Source organism: Apostichopus japonicus, chromosome 20, assembly GCF_037975245.1.
Source record: "Apostichopus japonicus isolate 1M-3 chromosome 20, ASM3797524v1, whole genome shotgun sequence".
In the NCBI taxonomy this organism is placed as follows: domain Eukaryota; kingdom Metazoa; phylum Echinodermata; class Holothuroidea; order Aspidochirotida; family Stichopodidae; genus Apostichopus; species Apostichopus japonicus.
In genome coordinates, this window is record NC_092580.1 from 4678703 (window position 1) to 4699262 (window position 20560).

The 20560-nt window shown below is 37.6% G+C and overlaps 1 protein-coding gene across 7 annotated transcripts in view; it reads right to left on the minus strand.

Moving 5' to 3' along the window:
• LOC139962153 (plexin-A4-like) overlaps window positions 1-20560 on the minus strand; it is a 205569-nt gene that overhangs the window by 38137 nt on the left and 146872 nt on the right. For all 7 annotated transcript variants that reach the window (XM_071962097.1, XM_071962102.1, XM_071962100.1 and 4 more), the window contains 4 exons: window positions 9451-9586; window positions 5568-5736; window positions 1089-1297; window positions 186-314 (listed from right to left, as the gene is read on the minus strand). In XM_071962097.1, the coding sequence (XP_071818198.1) occupies window positions 186-314; window positions 1089-1297; window positions 5568-5736; window positions 9451-9586 (643 nt within the window). The remainder of the gene's footprint in view (window positions 1-185; window positions 315-1088; window positions 1298-5567; window positions 5737-9450; window positions 9587-20560) is intronic.

Genomic DNA, 20560 nt, shown 5'->3' on the forward strand with positions numbered 1-20560 from the left:
TGCGACACGTGGATGTGGTGCAACACATCGATGTGTCTGAAGTTTGCACACTTGGGTGTGTAGGGGGGGAGGGGTGACAAGTTACCTATGAACATCCCTTAAATGTTGTGAAAGTCATGTGAGAAGGCCTTGCCTTGATACAAGACTGTAAATCCTCAACTTTAAACAGTTCAGACTCAACTTACTTCTACCTCGGGAAGATTTGCAGCCTTCACAATGAACGGTATGGTCACACCAGCTGGTATGAGAATGGGTAGATTGTCCTCCAGGATATGAGGGCAGTATTCTCGTCCTTTGACATTGCTATCAGAACTCTGTTGCAATCAAAGTAAAAAACATACATATATAATAAAAAATATAAATCTGATCAAATTATCATATTAAGTGAACTTGGATGAGCCCTGGCATATTTTACATTCATTGTCCTACATTGTCCACACATAGGTCCTATACCTGTGCTTGTATGTGTGGTGCTTAGGTTCTTTCTATATGTGCAGCTGCCTATCAAGGTAACTACATGTGTATGCATATATGTGTGTGTGTGCATGCTTAGGACTCCTATACATGTATGCCCTGACAAATTATGAGACCGGAAAATCAAATTCCTATGCATGCGACGATATCCTCAAATTTGACTTCATCTTGGCGATTTAGTACAAAACAGACGCTTGTTAAAGGAAGGCACAGTCTCAATTTTGTAGATACTGTACATGCAAGCAGTTTGTAAACCAAAACTGTAACATGAGACCGTCATTTAACAGTATTAACATGCAATAATAACATCATAACCTGAACATCGAACACTAACATTGAATATAAGCGATTAAGGAACAGTTTTAAATCCTGTTTCAGGCAAAGTAGTTTGCAGACCGAGATTAACGTGAGAACATCATCTCGCAGGATCGACAGTTGTCTAGAATGTCACCTGAACACATTTCTCACGAATGAGAAACTCATTCCCAATCTCACCCCAAACCAAACCTCCCCCCCCCCCCCCCGTTCAACTGAATGAGTTTCATCACCCGAGTTTCAATAAAGCTTAGTTCCATTATTTTCCACATACTGACGCAAACAGCGACTCAACTCACCATCTGACTGTACACAGTGCCGTCCTGGTCACATGGCTCAGAGTTTCTCTTACAGCTGTTCTCAAAGATACACCAGTTACAGTTGAAGTCGTTCTGTACGCACTCTGTACAAGAGAGGAAGCTCTGGCAGTCAAAGAAATCAAACTGTGTGCTGGCCACGATGGAGTTTGTGTTGCTGCAGAAGAGCCCCAAGTCTACTGTCAGAGCCGCTGAGTAAAAAATAGAGAAAAGAATCCATTTCATTAATTGACGTAACCGAATAAAATTCTAAATTGAATGTGTGTGGGGGGGGGACAGTTGCTTCAAACTGTTCAATTCTTGCACATCTATACACATTTTGTATCTTTGTAAAATGCTTCAATAGCCATCAAGACATTTTGGAGGATAATATATTTTAAGGTGATTGTCCTAAAAGGAGACATATATACATCATTGTGGATCTCCAGCTTAGCTCTAAATCAACAGAGGGGGCACTGTCATATATCCGTCCTATATTGTTCCACGAAAACTTTTGACAGGCTGCAGACTCTGAAACCATTGAGTATTCTCCTTTTGAGGAATCTCTGAAGGACACTTCTGGGCATTCCCTCATTCAATCAGAGTGTGACATATTCGAGCTAACGTAACAGTATTTAGCACTCATAATTCGTACATTTTAGCAACAAAATGTTGTCCACCGTTGGTTTGGCAACTTTACATACATCTGATCATCAACCAATTAGAAATGATGTGTCTTCAATCAAATTCATATATTGCTGTACCAATACTGAGCGACCAAGTAACAGACTGCTGTATTATTATTGACTTACAACCAACAGACTGCTACATATGATTGTACCAACATTGAATGACAACCAACAGGCTGCTACATACTGTATGATTGTACCAACATTGCACGACGACCAACAGGCTGCTACATATGATTGTACCAACATTGCATGACAACCAACAGGCTGCTATACTGTTGTATCATTATTGTCTGACAGCCAACAGACTGCTACATATGATTGTACAAACATTGACTGACAACCAACAGACTGCTACATGATTGTACAAACATTGAATGACAACCAACAGACTGCTATACTGTTGTATCATTATTGACTGACAGCCAACAGACTGCTACATATGATTCATGTACAAACATTGACTGACAACTAACAGACTGCTATGTACATATGATTGTACCAACATTAAATGACAACCAACAGGCTGCTATATATGATTGTACAAACATTGAATGACAACCAACAGGCTGCTATATATGATTGTACAAACATTGAATGACAACCAACAGGCTGCTATATATGATTGTACAAACATTGAATGACAACCAACAGGCTGCTATATATGATTGTACAAACATTGAATGACAACCAACAGGCTGTGATACTGTTGTATCATTTATTAACTGACAACCAACAGACTGCTACATATGATTGTACCAACACTGAATGACAACCAACAGACTGCTACATATGATTGTACCAACATTGAATGCCAACCAACAGGCTGCTATATCGCTGTACCAACAATGCATGACTCACACAGTAGGTCTGATTTTACTGTGTACTTTCCTGCATTCTTTGCAAGTCGAGACAAATAAAATCATAAATATTTGTTTACTGATGAATTCTATTCAATATTGATTTCATTGTCCCAAAATCATTTCATCTGTTTCTCCCAAATGAATGAGAAATGATGAATGTTGAGTTGCACCTCTTGTGTATGATTGGTGTGGCTGGGTCAACATGTCACCTTTCAAAATCTCTGTTTCTTTTCCTTTCTTCATTTATTTATGATTCCTTAACTCATCCCCCAGGCTTGAAGTTCTCCATTGACCTTGGCCTTGCATAACTTTGTCTTAACACACATAACAAGTTTTGGTTTTAACCCTTCTAGTTAAAATCTGAAGATGCTGCTGTGAATGGGCCTTGTTCGCACGACAGTAGAAAAGATACTACACTTTTACATCGCTCCCGTAATAACGGAGAGAGAGAAAGAGAGAGGGAAAAAAAATTGAAACTCGAAATTAATCTCGAAAACCATAAAATTGTCCATGCAAAGGGGATTCACTTCGAGAGGCTTTCAGCTCGTAGAAGAGCCGGCAAATAAAAACAAATTAGTTGTGAGACGTCTCGTGTTTCATCGCCACTTATCTTTCAGGCCGGTGATCCTTAAGCTCTCGTTTCATTTTAATAACTTGGTTACGCTTACATGGGCTCGGAGCATCTGCCTTTGCTGTTCCTGAAATAATTTGCTTTTCCAACGAGCGATCTTTGAAATAATAATAATAACATAGGCTTCGGCAAACACTTGGCAAAAACCTGCTCATCTTCCTTTAAGAGAATTGTGCTAAGTTTTTCAATGGGAATAGTCTTTATGCACGCACCTCTGTAGGCAAAGAGATACTTCATTACTAGATATGGGACGAGACACTACACTCATGTAATATCTAATGATTTATGTCAAGTGTGGGGATTTTAAGAGATTGTTAAATATGAAATAATGAATAATATGTAATATACGACTCCATAAATTGTTAAAAATGAATATATGTATAATTTATATGATTCCATAAATCATAAATTTTTGGGGGTGTGAAATTTTTTGTTCTGTTACAGGTACGTGTGAAAATGGAGATCACCATTAATATCCTGCGTCAAAAGTAAAAGACTGCCCTCTATTCAGGGATCTTGGGCACGCATCAAAGCAAAATAATGCACAATTTCTTTCTCGTGTAATTCCTTAGACCCGAACAATTCTCCTTACCCCTCGATATATTCAAACAAATTAACTATCAACCAAAATAACTATCAAAATTGAAGAGCCCAGGAGGTTTTTAGAAAAAAAAGAAAAGGAAAAAATCCATGCCAAATTGCATGAATGACAAAAATCTTTGTTTTTGAATTACTTTTGGTATAAATCCAAGGGCAAAGATCAAGCTAATCCCACAATTATGGTTTCATATTATGCTATACTTTCCTGTTCTATCAAGACTCTAAATTCGGGTTCATTCATCACAAATTTAATTTCTGACATCTATGGCTCGCCTCGGGCCGAAAATTACCATATATCAGGCCAACCAGGAGTTGCCCTACGGCACAGCTAACAGTCAATGTATGATTGTTAAATAAACAAACTTTGCATGGCAATTTCATATTTTTGGCTTGTTTGTCCTATTTATTTTTTCCCCCCTCTTCTTTTTCTTTTTTCTGTTTCTGTTTCTCTTGGCAGCTGGTCATATTTTCCCCAAAAAAGAAACAAATGCAATGATTCATTACTTCTTTCACAAGTCATTTTTAATTTTTTTTTTATTTATTCATTTTTTTTTTGGTACCCTCTGGCGATAGAAAGTACAAAGATATCATGGTCACTGCCAAATGTAAGCGTTTTTTTCTTCTTTTTTTTCTTATTTCGATTACGGAGTCTCGATGACGTATGTACGACAAAGTCAAATAACTCCCCGAAAACAAGAAGTGGATGTTTTATTTCTCCACTCAGACTGTCATACCCAAGAGGAAGTGGCAGACAGGAACGAGAAGATGGGAATTAAGGGATGTAAAGGCTTCCATTAGTAAACACAAAGTGACGTTTAGGATCATTCAGTACTATATTAAGGGCACATGATGCCTCGACTGCTAATCAGATTTGTGTTTCTACATGTAGTATCATGTTGCTGCCATGCCAACGTGCGTACATCATTCTATTATGTTGCGGGGACATGCTATATTTTTGGCATGCTTTATATTTTTGGCATGCTTTATATTTGCTTTTTATTTTTTATATACATGCTATATAATTAACATGTGTACATTATTCTATTATGTTGCACGTTGCTATTGGACGTGCTATATATTTTGGCACGCTTTATATTTGACATGCCTGCTGTTCAACTTTATATGTCACTGCTATTGACATGCTATATAATTAACATGCGTACATCATTCTAGTATGTTGCAGGCTGCTATGGGACGTGCTATTTTTATGGCACGCTTTACATTTGACATGTATGCTGTTCAACTCTATGTCACTGCTAATGACATGCTTCATAATTAACAAGTGTACATTATTCTATTTTGTTGCAAGCTGCTACAGGACGTGCTATATGTATGGCACGCTTTATATTTGACATGTCTGCTGTTCAACTCTATATGTCACTGCTATTGACGTGCTTTATTTTTCACACGCTTTACATTTGACATGTAGGCTGTTTAACTCTATATATTAATGCTAATGAGCGAGTAAATATTGATACCCCTCAAAACCAGGGCTATATTTTCATCGATGTTTACAAGATGATAACGCCAGTTTCGGTAGAGCTCTCACAGTACCAATGGAAGTCTTTACGCAAACAGATAGGAGATGGAAACTGAATTACACCAAGTTCATCTCTTCCAGAAGTTTTAACTATATTAAACCAACAAAGTGATGTTGGGATCCAAACCTTTCTTTTGAGTGATTTTAAAATAAACTTACCTTCGGTGGTACCTATGTTAGAAGGTGTCGAACAATTAACTTTCGAGACACTCTCTACTGGATCATACACCTCCACAGCAGACGTGGGTTGGAAGTCACCAAACACGCACATATACTCCAAAGATCCAACCTCTACAGGCCGAGGCAAGTTCAACACATCCAAAATAATCTGCAAGAAAAATGATAAAAATGATTTTAAGTAGGACAAGTAGATAGATAGACAGGTAGGTAGGTTGGTAGACAGGTAAGTAGGTAGGTACTGTAGGTCCATTGGTAGGTACATTGGTAGGTAGGTACATAGGTAGGTAGGTACATAGGTAGGTAGGTAGGTACATAGGTAGGTAGGTACATAGGTAGGTAGGTAGGTAGGTAGGTAGGTACATAGGAAGGTAGGTACATAGGTAGGTAGGTACATAGGTAGGTAGGTAGGTAGGTACATAGGTAGGTAGGTACATAGGTAGGTAGGTAGGTAGGTAGGTACATAGGTAGGTAGGTACATAGGTAGGTAGGTACATAGGTAGGTAGGTAGGTACATAGGTAGGTAGGTAGGTACATAGGTAGGTAGGTAGGTAGGTACATAGGAAGGTAGGTACATAGGTAGGTAGGTACATAGGTAGGTAGGTACATAGGTAGGTAGGTACATAGGTAGGTAGGTAGGTACATAGGTAGGTAGGTACATAGGTAGGTAGGTAGGTAGGTAGGTACATAGGTAGGTAGGTACATAGGTAGGCAGGTACATAGGTAGGTAGGTAGGTAGGTACATAGGTAGGTAGGTACATAGGTAGGTAGGTACATAGGTAGGTAGGTAGGTAGGTAGGTAGGTACATAGGTAGGTAGGTACATAGGTAGGTAGGTAGGTAGGTAGGTACATTGGTAGGTAGGTACATAGGTAGGTAGGTACATAGGTAGGTAGGTACATAGGTAGGTAGGTAGGTACATAGGTAGGTAGGTACATAGGTAGGTAGGTACATAGGTAGGTAGGTAGGTACATAGGTAGGTAGGTACATAGGTAGGTAGGTAGGTAGGTAGGTAGGTAGGTAGGTAGGTACATAGGTAGGTAGGTAGGTACATTGGTAGGTAGGTACATAGGTAGGTAGGTACATAGGTAGGTAGGTACATAGGTAGGTAGGTAGGTAGGTACATAGGAAGGTAGGTACATAGGTAGGTACATGGATAGGTAGGTAGGTACATAGGTAGGTAGGTAGGTAGGTAGGTAGGTAAGTACATAGGTAGGTACGTGGATAGGTAGGTAGGTACATAGGTAGGTAGGTACATAGGTAGGTAGGTACATAGGTAGGTAGGTACATAGGTAGGTAGGTACGTAGATAGGCAGGTAGGTAGGCAGACAGGTAGGTACGTAGATAGGCAGGTAGGTAGGTAGGTACGTAGATAGGTAGATACATAGGTAGGTACATAGGTACGTGTAGGTAGGTAGGTACATAGGTAGGTAGGTACGTGTAGGTAGGTAGGTAGGTAGGTAGGTAGGTAGGTAGGTAGGTAGGTAGGTAGGTAGGTAGGTAGGTAGGTACGTGTAGGTAGGTAGGTAGCTAGGTAGCTAGGTTGAAATCAAAAGAATCAGTTGGTGCCCTGTAGGTTCAGTTTGCAAACACATGTGTAAGTTTTACTAAGTTTTGAGATGACCCTTTACATTCTACGATTGTGTTTGTCCCACAAAATTAAGTTGCTGTACAAATGTGCAGTACAAAAATCATTCATCTTGTGGTCAAGTGACCTACTGTACCCCTATACACTTGTGAACAAAGCTAAAACTAAACCACTGTATAATTGGTGGTTACATGTGACTTACCTCCTTCCCCCCCCACCCCCACCTCCTTTCTGAACACCACCATTGTTTGGCTCCCACACCCTCTTCCATGTAAAATCCTACCAATATGGATATCACATTTAGCAATCCATCAAAAGATTACAAACAATGTATGTAAAACGCAGCGACTGTAAACACGTGAGTGCAAGGGGAACGAAGAAGAAGAAGAAGAAAAAGACAACACTTCTAGACATACATAAAAAGATAAACATACAAATCTAGAAAACAGAAGCGTGCATGAGTCAGTGAGGGGTCTTGTGTACTGCTAAAGCAGACATATGTTACCCAGATAAATATAGTTGGCAGAGATCAAACACACCGTGACTCATATATTAATAATACGCCAAGCTAGATTGCCTTCATCAACCATAAATAGTAAAAAAAATGTAATAAAGGCTTTAAACACAGATCATAAGGTACCAAAAAAGAATTAATTTAACAGACCGTGGAGCAAGCCTAAGAGAGACCATGCATGTAATTTACCGAACAAATGTCTGGCACGTCACTATATTTCTTTCTTTTTTTTTTGCTTCCCTTATTGTCCTTTTTTTTGTCAATTCAGAAGACAAAAATGATTGTTTTTTTTTTGTCTCTATATATAAATATGTATATGAAGTCATATCTTCCTGCTTCATCACCTGACAAAATGGAGGAAAACAATTAAGAAAGGCCCAACTAATAAGCACTACGATCCAAGGAAAGATGTTTTCCTTGATGAATGGATTGGAAATGGATGACTTGATTGTGAAATTAGTCTGCTGTTGCATTAATCAATCAAAAATATATACATGTACAAAAGATACTGTATGTGTGTGTGTGTGTGTTTATGTTGATGTATGTGTGTGTATGTATGTCTATATATTCACGTCACAATACTGTCTTTAATACAAGATTGAGCATTAATGTGCAGCATACATGTTTGATAAAAGGGCGGGCGGCAGTACTAATGCATATAAAAATGCCCAAAATTATTCATCCTCAAATTGTTTCAGATTAGTTATTACAATTTGTTTCGGCTTAAAAAGTCTAATAACAGGGATAGGTCCTTTCTACAACCGACCAATATCTTTCACTTTGAAGTAAGAAACAGACAGCATTTTATAAGCATTTTTCTGGTTTGTTTATGCATGCATTGTTCTGGTGGGGTTGGGTGCATCCCTATGTATTTTTCTCTTTGCTTTGATGCTCTTTTGACTCTTCTCTCCCTCCCCCTTCCAACCCCCATCCCCCTCCCCCTCCCAACCCCCATCCCCCTCCCCCTCCCCAACCCCCATCCCAACCTTCTTTATTATTCCCATTGGTTCCCTTTCTTTAGTGCCCTTTTTCTGTTCTTTTTTCATTCCGGACTGCAATAGCAAACTACAACCAGGAGATACGATAAAGATGCCACCTCAACTAAAACAGATCAAAGTTGTACTAGTTCTTGTACTAATATATTGTACTAGTATATTGAACAAGTATATTGTACTAGTTATTGTACTAGTATACTGTGCTAGTTCTTGTACTAGTATATTGTACTAGTATATTGTGGGATATATGATATTGGTTGAGGTAGTTTGAGTATGTATATCTAAAAATGCAGATTAAAGAGCCCACGCATGTTACTACCTGTACAAGTTATCGCTGTCTGGAATCTAAGTATACACTAGTATTATATGAACAGAGGAGGCGTTGTTGTCACAGACCCTTATAAAAAGTTTCTTTGTACACATGAACGTATTTGTATTTTGTAAAGGGGGGGGGGGGGGGTGTTCACTTACTTGATAAGATACTCCAAGCTTCTTGTGGGCACTCCTCCCTTATCATGTTCTGTGTACTATTATGTTGTTTGTTTCAAAAGTGACTGAAATAGAGTTCACCCCAGCTGTGTTTTAATGCGGATGTTACTTTATGAAGGATGATATTTGTTGCTATTTGTTGAGAGACAGACAGACAGACAGACAGACAATAAAAATTATTAATATTCATATATACAGCCAAAGATTTGAAACTTTAAGTACACCTAGAGGGATGGAGTATTTGTCTGCCAAAGATATAAAAAAAACTGTGTTCCCTTACATTTTTTGTTTCTGTCCTGGGTGTATTCGGTGGTGTGACCTGCTTGATGAGGGGGCATCTGTTATTGCTATTCACCCATCGAAGGGAGGTGGTACTTCTGGATCCCGCACACTGAGATTCTCGACGACGCGTGCAGCTGGAGAGAAACAAAAACACAAGACAGAGGAATAAACGTGTGTGAACATGTCGTATATACACACATACACGTATGAACGTGGTTAGTTTGTGTTGAGAGATCTTGCTCACATTATTATGAACCAATCAAAACTGAATAGAAATCTTAATAGACACTGAATATTCATATTGCCCGAAATACTGTTACTTAATAAGTGCTTAAAAGAATACTATGCATAATTAAAATTGGTCAAACTGATCATAGCTAGTTGTGACGTCTAGCCTTATTTTGCATAACGCAAGCATTTTCTAGCAACAATCATGCCATGTTAATTATTATGCAGTTCCCATGGTGACATAAAGCACAATTCTTTTATTTAAAAGCAAACTGCAGTCTGCTCTAAAAATGAAATATCCAAAGCTGTCAGATATTGATCATATATTCAACATTTTACTGTACATCTGTAGTGAAAAAAATGGAAAACATTTTTATTATTACCAAAAGAAAAATGTTTAATTCATCGTGTCAATTAACATTATAGTCAACTTTGTGAATCTCAAGTTTTTCTGTTTTCTGACTCTCAATTAAGTAAATGTAAGAGAGACATACAGACAAGGGTGACAACATTTATGCAAATTCCATCTCTAAGAGCCATCTAACAGACGATTGCACTTAATACAGTGACTTCTATCTGACTACTTACATTATAACCAATAGTACTCTGTACAGAACCATCGACAGAGCATAAATCACAGGTTTGGAAGATCGTCATGTGACAGACGTACTATCATTCGCAAAGACAAAAGAAAGTGCACTTTAACGCACGGTGACATTTTTAAAACCTCAGGCCCGAGAATTAACGAGTATATATATGTCAGGAGAAAAGTACGGAAAAGTTTAAATTTGGGCAATTTTTTTTATTTTTCCTCCCGATGTTATCTGCTCCTAAGACATCCGTTACAGTCACACCAAGATGAGATCGGTATGATGTTCCATTATTCGCCATTATCAAAGTAATTAAATGCATGGTTCCATGAAAGTAAAACGGTAATTACAGTTACTTTCAAGTTCCTTTGCAGAGATTTTCATAGCACAAGTTGTAAACATTTTGTACTAAATTTAAGCAGATGTGATAACGTACTAAATTTAAGCAGATGTGATAACGTTAATGACAGTGGATTAGGGACTATTGTGTTACAAGACTAAGCAAAACGAGTCTAAATTTTTCTTTTCAAAGAGAGGCTTTCAAAGAGAGGCTTGTTGACATGTTGACATACTATACTTGATCTGATTCGTTTACTTCCCATAAGCTGAGACAGCTAACTGAGATCGAGATGCATATATTTCACGGAATAATTTATCCAATATGGCATCGCAAAATACTGTATTAAAAATATGGGCAAAATGCTATCAAAATGCAAAGATATATATTGCAGTTTTGTTTACACAGGAGCCATAGTAGACTGTGAGAGACAAGAGTCAGAGAATTGGAAAACCCGTCCACACAGAATTTGAACGACTAAATTAATCCCTTGGTTATATATTTTTGGAAATGGCATAATAATATGTTATGCAAAATAAATTCATGCCATCAAACCCATTTGTTCATGTTTTCTTTCTTCACAAAATAAACATTTTCAGTAATTAGCAATATTAGTCATAAAATTAGTCAAATTAGTCAAAATTGCTATTTAAAATGGTAACATTTTAAATGATATCTCTGATAATGATGTATAATATTACCATCCCATAAAAACAGCTACATTGATGGTCCTTGGTAAAAAACTAAATCTTCATCTCAGCTGATCTAAATTTTTAGACAAATGTTAATTCAAAACAAGGTACTTCATTCACTATATAACCATTAAACTGGCATTTTATAACCCACAAGTGAGGTTGTAATGAGCTAAATGTCTTTTCCATAGAGTCTCCTCAAATGGCTCGCACTTAATTGGTAATGAAGAAGAATTAATTGCTCTGCTAGAGTAATACAATCTGTGCGATTCTGTCTATAATCTTCGCAATCTGCAACATTTGCATATCTCCCGATGCCATTTTACGACTTGTCAGAATCACTTACAAGATGCATCTCAAATTTTAAATATCCTTTTTTTTACTCTCTGAAAATGTAACAAGTCACAAAGGTGATTTTGAAAATGCCTTTCGGCAGAAAGATTCATAGACTCTTTATTTTCTTCTTATAAAGACGACGTGTCTGGGCAAATGGCTAATCCCTCTTTCAATTTTTCAACAAAATTGCAATCGCAGAGAGAAACTCTTTGTTCCCAGAGTCCTCCATACGAATAATCCCCATCGAGTAATTTTTTTATCGAGTGAGCTAACTTTTTCTTTTTTTTTCGCTCTCAATTTTTCATTTTTTTTTTTGGTTTGACTTTCTTCACTTTTTGCCCTTTCAATTAAAACCAGCATCAGAGTTTGAGAAAAAGGAAACGCAAGCTTTCTTGATTGATCAAATGGAGAAGATCTTGTGAGACAGGGGTGGTAAAAGACAGAAGTACAAGAGAATTGGCACCAGGGCAAAGGAAAACAAAAGGTTGAATGAACCCCTCTGGGAGCATCGTGCCTGGAGGGTAAAGAAACTTTGCTGAACAGGAAATGACTGCCTTCTCCTAGTTTCCTAGATCAGTTCATGAGAGGTTGCATGGGGCAGGTTAATAGCAGGATTGAATATCATGACCCAAGAGGAGCACAAAAAAAGAAAAAGAAAAAAAGAGTGAAGCTATAAAGATATGATATTAATATCGATGAAATTGATCTGACCAGACAAGTCTGGCTCCCAGATGGGAACCCATGATGTATAAAATTCACTCCTTGGAGATTGAAGCAGATGGAATGGACAAGATTGATGAAAAAGGAATTAGAAGGGGGGGGGGGGGTATAAATATAGGGCAAACAGAGATGGAGGTTTGCCAATTATTACTGATTACATAATCCAATTTTCCAGCAGCACTATGTGTAAAGTGGATGTCAGGACTTAAAAATAGAAATATTAAAAATTATAGAGATATTTGAAAAGTTGGATGACAGGAAGGAGTGTTGGGGGGGGGGGGGGGGAGGGGGAGGTGACCTCATGCATGCATCATCAGAGAGTTAAACAGAGAGGCAGAGGCATGATTACATTCCATAAATCAATAATTTCAATATCTATAATTGATGTATACTAAATATAGAACCTGTTGCTGCAATTATTTCTATAAAAAAAAAAATGGACAGATTCAAAAATCAAGAGAATCTTTGGTTTTAAAACTTTGGTTTCAAAACAAAAGCTTTTAATTCATTTCAGTGATTTCACTCATGAATGTTTAGTATTGAATAGAAAATTTACCAACAAGACAAATTAATTAACCTTCCTAAACAACTACTTTTACAATATATTTCTTCATAATTGCTTTGATTTTTTTAAATATTTTTTTTAGATTTTTTTTATTCTTGCTTCCCTTTTTTTCTATCTCTTTTCTACATGGTCGATTCTTCTCCTTTGATAAATCCCTGAGGTGTCTAAGGACACTTCCTCTCCCAATTTAACTTTTATTATGTGAATATTTAAATTTTCTAGTAGACAAAAGGAAAAACAGATGAATGAAATGAAAGAGATACACAAATTGTTTCTGTTTTTGTCTTTCAACCCTTGCCATGTCTTCTTACACCCCTTTAAACATGAGGATATTGCTCTTGGACATCGGTCATCTCTCTTTACTCTCGCTGGAATTATTGACCAATCATTTTCATATCTGATATCCCGGTAATTCCTTTTCCAGTGAGAGGCCGTCCATCCAAACACTTGCAGGCTTGTCCACTTACTTCGCACACACAGAGCCACCTATTCCGACTCAAAAACCCACTACCGCCTTCATCATCATCTTCCTTCCCTGCTAAATGACCGTACATGTTTGACAGTTCCACTTATTCTGGGCCGTATCGTCTAAACGATAAAGTACACCTCGCAACGGCGAAACCCAAGATGCGTGGCAGAGGTTCCCAAACATATCAGATATTCAAATTAGTAAAACCCAATAGATACCCTGGAAAAGTAAAATCTAACTCACTAGTGCATAACAAATGCTTTCATTTTATAGAGGCTCGGTGAGAGAACATGCTGATATGGGGGGAAACGGGGGGGGGTTAATTTAGACAGCCATTATTTGAACTCGAGTTCCCAAGAGAATCAAGCATCATTACAAAATGAGTTTTTACCTAAAATAGCCCCCTAGAACTGACAAGGATATTGAAGGCTCGTAACAAAAGTGAGCTCATCCCCGTGTTAGCAAGACAGCTAGCCGAGCTAGTGGACCTGCACGATAATTTCTACTGTCAGTTTACGGCATGCAGACATTTCCTAACTCCTGTTCTACTCGCCTCCTTTCAAGCTATTAATTTATTTTGAAAATAACCATCTGAACATGTACAATGTCGTTGATCGTCGGGTGATGTTACGAATAATTTATGTTTACGAAGGTCGATTAAGAAGGGTGACACGTATATTACACCGTGCATCATCAATCACAACACAGAGGTTTAAATTAGGCCATAGCGATCATGTGTGCGAATAATAACCGACGTTGCACGTACATCGGAGCGTAACCCGAACGTTTCTGGGTTGCGAACAGGCGACCTAGATTTTTAAATTATCCTATATGGATGATGGTCTGCTCCACAAACATCCTATATGTGTTTGTCACAAACCCATTAGATCATGCACCCTCCACCCCCCCCCCTCTCCCACACTTCCCTGTCCTTTTCTCACCTTTCCCTTCCCTCTGCTCCCCCGTCCTGACTCCAGCTCAGTGAGGCAACATGGCATCTATCATATGATATATCCCTCAACTTAATAATAATCACCAGCAGGATCCTACCTGTGCCAAACAAATTTACAACTACATGGCATGTTTGCAAAGATACTACGATGGTATGGGGTGGGGGAGTGGGGTGGGGTGGGGTGGGGAAATTGTATTTTGCCCTCTGATGCATACACCTGATACTACACCCTTCTGACAAACACAACATTAATGGCTAAAACAGAGACATCTACGTACAGTAGCAATAAAGCTGTCTAAGTAAAATTAAACCTCAATTCTTGGAAAGTAACTGAATTAGTTTGGTTAATAATAAGATGGCTCTTTTCATATAAACTCACAACTCTTCCTCAATTGGGGTCTTTTTTTTTCCTTTTCTTTTTCGCTATCTCTTTCTTCCAAACGTACTACAAACTCACATCATTCAATTGAATCATTTTACTAAATGAATCCTGTACTTGTCCATGCACCCCAGGGCTACCCCAAACCAATCGATTTGTCCTAGACAGAATCCCCATTAGAAACTGAAACCTTTGACGCCTTTGTGTTAATATATATATATATATATATATATATATATATATATATATATATATATATATATATATATATATATATATATATATCTATCTATCTATCTAAATATATCTATCTATACCTATAGATCTATACAAATCTATACTAATCGTCTGATCCGATCATTCCAATATTAAACACCGACCAAACGTTACAGAAGAACTTAATTGCTATGAACTACACTACTGCACTATTCCATGTTACTATTTTTCTTTACAATCCTTCTTTAGCTGACTCCTGACTCCTTTCTTCCAAATATGACATCAACTTTTGAAGTTAAGACAAAAAAAAAAAAAAAAAAGGCAAACCATCACATCACAAAAACACATTCATTTTTAACCGAGTATACAAGAAAACGTTTAAATGACTCATACAACCTAAAGGTACATCATAGACAATCGACACTCATCGAGCTCTCTCAAACAAAAGGACTGAAGCTTTCCCCGAAAAAAGTGCAACGGAAATTACCAATTGTAACGGTAAATGAGATTTCTTGGCTAAAAGTACCCTTGTCCCCTTGGCGTTATTAGACAGAAGCTATAATCGTACATCTATGTATTCATAACTAGAGAATTAGTGATGCCCAGGGCATCGCTTAACTATACCATACACGCCTTTCACGGGCAGTCGTATCAAACTTCATCCCGATCAGAAATCCTCGGCTCTCCGACAAAATTAAGATATGATTCACATATGACAGGGCTGGATGGCATAATCACAGCAATTCATCAATTCTATACGTTTCTTAATTTTTCCCAATTTATCGCCCAAATATTTGTCGTTTTATTTGCATTCTTCAAATGTGGATTGGGCAATTGTCTTTACTTTTTATCTCGGGCTTGATACGATCATCGGGCAATCCGACGCTCATATGAGTGGTAATCTACGACGTCGTTAAAACCGGTAAACGAAACCCTGCAGGTAGCTAATCGTGAATCACTTATGATGGAACGGATGCCCTATCCGTAACACACTTTAGAGCTGATGAAAGGATATTCCACCTCCATGAATGGCCCACTCGAAACAACTAATTCCTTTAGTTTTCTTAATAATTACCTCTCCGAAAAGATGTAATTTAAAAGAAAATCATCAAAAAAAAATAATATGATTCTTTTTATTTCTATATGAATGACCATAGAAACTGCTAGTTAGTACAAGTTTTGATATCGATAGCTTTTGAGAGAAAAAAAGAGAAAAAAGTGGAAAAAAAGCTCTTAGAGGGTCAATTTGATTTGATGGTTAGTTCATGTTTCAATTGCTTTACTTAACTTGGAAGAAATTTAAAATGGAATAACCACAATAAAAAAGGAAAAAAGGCAAATTACTATAGAGGAAAGCCTCTTCATTACAAACAAGCAAAGTTGAAAACTACCTGCAACATAATTTGGGTTTGACCTCCTCTGATATTTAAAATTAGGAATTCACAAAATACTATGGACAACTATCCAATCTTGCCCCATATGCAGTACATTTGTGTGATAATCTCATTCAAAATCTGTTGAAACTTTTCAAAAAGCTCTTTTCGTTTCTAAGATATACACAATGGAAAGTTTTGATAAATCTGAGAAGCTCATGAAATATGTGCAAACTATGACGTGGAGTGTTGCGCTCATCAGAATTTCTTATTTCAGGCCTTAATAAGTTAACCCGTAATTAGAAGCTCCCATATATCATTTGAATAATGTGATGTTCCTCTTTTCAAAGATATAAAAATATATCACATAATATGTTAAAAAACCTGTGTTCAGTGTCCTTGCAACGAAGTTTGTAAACACAAAGGAATAATGTAACAGAAAATTAGGCAGTCACTCCCTTTACGTTGTCAATGTGCATTATTAGCTCATTTTTATTCAAAACTAAAACTAGAATTAAGAAAAGAGTAAAATTAAGTAAAAATTGTCAATCTTTGCTGAAATTTTGCTGGGACTTGCAGCTTCTCCCATGATTTGTAATGCCTATAGAGTGATAAGGACAATGTTGTTCTCATAGGTGTCCGTGGACCTCTAAGCAAACACGATCGAAAGACAATTAGAAAACATATACGCACGGTGTTTCAAAATATCCTTATAAATAGACAATTATGCATCCATCACAGAATTCAATTCACACATTAATAAAAGGTCTGAGGCTTCATCACGTTACCGATGTGTTCAAAGTTGCTCATGTACAAACAGTGTTTATACATCTTTCCCTAAAGGCCAGTCATAAATAAATGTCTATGTGTCTGCATTATTAATGTCAAATCAAAGTCCCTTTGACAAAAAAAAACGCTTTTCATGATATAGGTCATCAAGTTCCTGCATGTAAAGCAATGATGGTTGCAATTTATAGCAGTCTGAGTGTGACTCTGATATCAACAACAATTTGAATTATGTTTCTACACTTCAGAGGTTAATTAATATAAATTTTCGACCACATCTTCGAGCAGTTTCTATCTCTTTCTTTCCTTTTTATATCCAAGGAAGACTTAAAAAAAAAAAAATTTCAATCATAAGATTTTTAGCACCACAACATCTGTGCCTTTTAGACAATAGCATCTGTCACAGTTTCATTAAAATAATAATAATAATCAGTCTCTCCGTCAAATTCAAAACACTTTTTTTTTACACAGGGATGGTGATCTGTTCCCAGGACTGGAGGGGCAGACTCGCCTTAAACAAGCCCTCTGAATGCAAAGGCACTTGATCAGAAGAATATATAGGCAGATTGGCTAATAGATGTACCTCCTCCTTCTACCCCTCATGAAGCCCTGCCACCCACCCATCCCACCCAAGTCCCTTGTCTCCTTTGTGTTTCTCAGAAGCAAATTAGTTTTCCTGAATACCATATCAAGTATTGATACGTAATCAATAAATTGTAAGATTAAATCGAACTTGTCCTCAGGCACCAGGTGTATGCACTTTCAAACTTTTGAATTTTTATTTCTTTTTATTTCATACAGGTGTTTTATTCATATTCATGTACCCATGACCTTTTCCACGATTCTTCATTTGTACACCGAAAGAATTACATACAGAAGACACAAATGGTTCTTCTAGGACAGAATCTTAGCTTCTGTATACTAGTACATCACTGCATAAAATGTTATGGCTGCATACTAAGGAAAAAGACTTAACAGAATGTGTATTGCATGTTACAAGGGAGCATGTAATATTCCATCAATACGCACTTGCAGTCTTGCATTCCAATGCCACCACCATATGCACCTCCCTATTCCCTCCCTCTCCCCTCCCACCCCTCTCCCCTCCCACCCCACCCCCCTCCCCAGCACAGTGCATTCATTGCTCTAACTAAACTACAGTAATTGTAACATTAATAATTTTATTGTTAACCAAAAACAAGTATCCTGGGTGGGGGGGGGCAGGCATAGAGGGGGACTATGTTAGACTATGCATCTGCCTGCATACAGTGCTGTAGATGTGCATGCAGTTTTACCATGCAGATGTCTGAAGTATCAATAAAACATCAATTTCTTGAAAGACACTTTATCAGGACTAACTTTTTATTTTGATATTTTCTTTGGTTAACTTACCATCCTTCATATGGCAATTAAAGTATGACGAGTTAATGAATAAATAATCAAGCTGCGAGTGGATTTACTAAACTCGGAACTTGAAATAGGAGACGGGATGACTCACGAAAGCTTCGAAACTCAAGTCCTTTAAAAACGAGGATGAAAGAAAAGTCAACGAAAAATTATACTTTATTAATGAGATTAAAAGCGAGAGATCTAGAAGGATCGGGGATTAAATTTCATAAATAAGGCTTCCTTGCTAATTTTCTGGTTTTGAATTAGACATGGTTACTTCCTTGCTAATTTTCTGGTTTTGAATTAGACATGGTTACTATACAGTCTTAGGGAGTTGAATGAGTTTATATGAGACGCACAACTCAAGTTGGATTATGAAGGCACGTGCATGATGCCACATCATAAAATTGATCCATCACTTCACTGATAGTTAATGAAGAAATTTGGAACTAAATAATAATTATAATTTACCATTTTGAAGAGGACCTGAAAGAATGGATGTAGGTTAGAACTAGACATGTGATGTCATATAATAAAATTAATCCATAACTTCACTGATGGGAATTAAGAAATTTGAGAAATGAGATTCCAATGTTAAACTTAAAGATTTCGGTTTGAAGGATGGAATAAACTTTGGAGTGTCAGTGTGGGCACAGTTACCAGTTCTTGGGATGGGGAAGAATGGAGTGTGTATGCATATACAGTAAGAGACAGGAGGGTCATGGGGGGGGAGGGGGCTTGGCACAGTGCAAGAATGTTACCAGTTCTTGGGTTGGGGAAGAATGGAGGGTTTATGCATATACAGTAGGAGACAAGAGGGGGGGGGGCTGCACAGTGCAAGAATGTTACCATTTCTTATGACTAGGGTAGGATGGAGTGTGTCCGCATATACAGTTAGAGACAGGAGGGTCATTTTTTTTGGGGGGGGGGGTTTGGCACAGTGCAAGAAAGTTATCAGTTCTTAGGACGAGGGTAGAATGGGGTGCGTATGCATATACAGTGGGAGACAGGTAAGGGGGGACATGCAGTAAATCAAAACTTTTTGAAAATATGATGTACTCTTCATGTAAATTACATGATATTATAAATGTGATTGCAGTATTGAACCTTTAATTACTTTGTCTATATGGCCTAAATTATAAACGCATTGACAATTCCACACTTTTCGAAGTCAGATTGAGGTATTCGAGTCTCCAACTTGGCCACTTGATATTCTATAAATTAATAACGCCCCCAGATTCATGCACTGACCTCTTCCCATTAATACTGAAATGTTGAACAAATTTTCAAAATTCAAGCCCTGATGAATTTTGATTTTATATAAAGAAACGATTTGATCGCCGAGGGAATTTAAAGAGAGGTCTCGTAAGTTGCCGAGGTGACGATCCGGGCAAATCTCAGAAGTTGGCTGTATGCAGAGAGATGGAAAAATCCCACAGTTTTTTGACCAATAAACTCGGCCGTACTTAGGCAACACCTTTATGTTGAGGCTGTATATGTGTTACCGTAGCTTCACACCCAGTGAGGAGAGAGATATATATGAGACCAGTACAGGGAATTCCCCTCGTGTTGTTCAAGTATCACGCTGGGAATAAACAGGGCGATCTTAACTTTGAGAATATTGAAAGTTTGTAAACTCGTGGGGGACATTTGCCTGCTACAAAACAATACAGTTTCCGACTGATTGAGTTAGGTGTACAAGATTTGGAAAAAATATATAAGTCTGGCCTCAAAATGTCAGAAATCATAAACTACATCTGTGTTTTATACATCAATATATATGTATAATAATATATAGATATATTACCCCTCCCACCCCCCATCCCCCCCACCCCCCTGTCTACTTCTGTATAGCATGCTTCTTGTAGAGCTGCGTTTTTACAACTCATTTATTGCATTTCCTCTATTTGTGCTACAGTCTTTGGGCAAAACCAGTTTTCAAAACATGAAATGACATCAAACATAAACATATATGTGTTCTGTAGCCCGAGATCACACGTTCCCAGTGGTTTTCTTTGCTTGATATTTCTTGCATTCACCGTCGTCGTGGATGCCATGGGCAACGCTCTACGAATC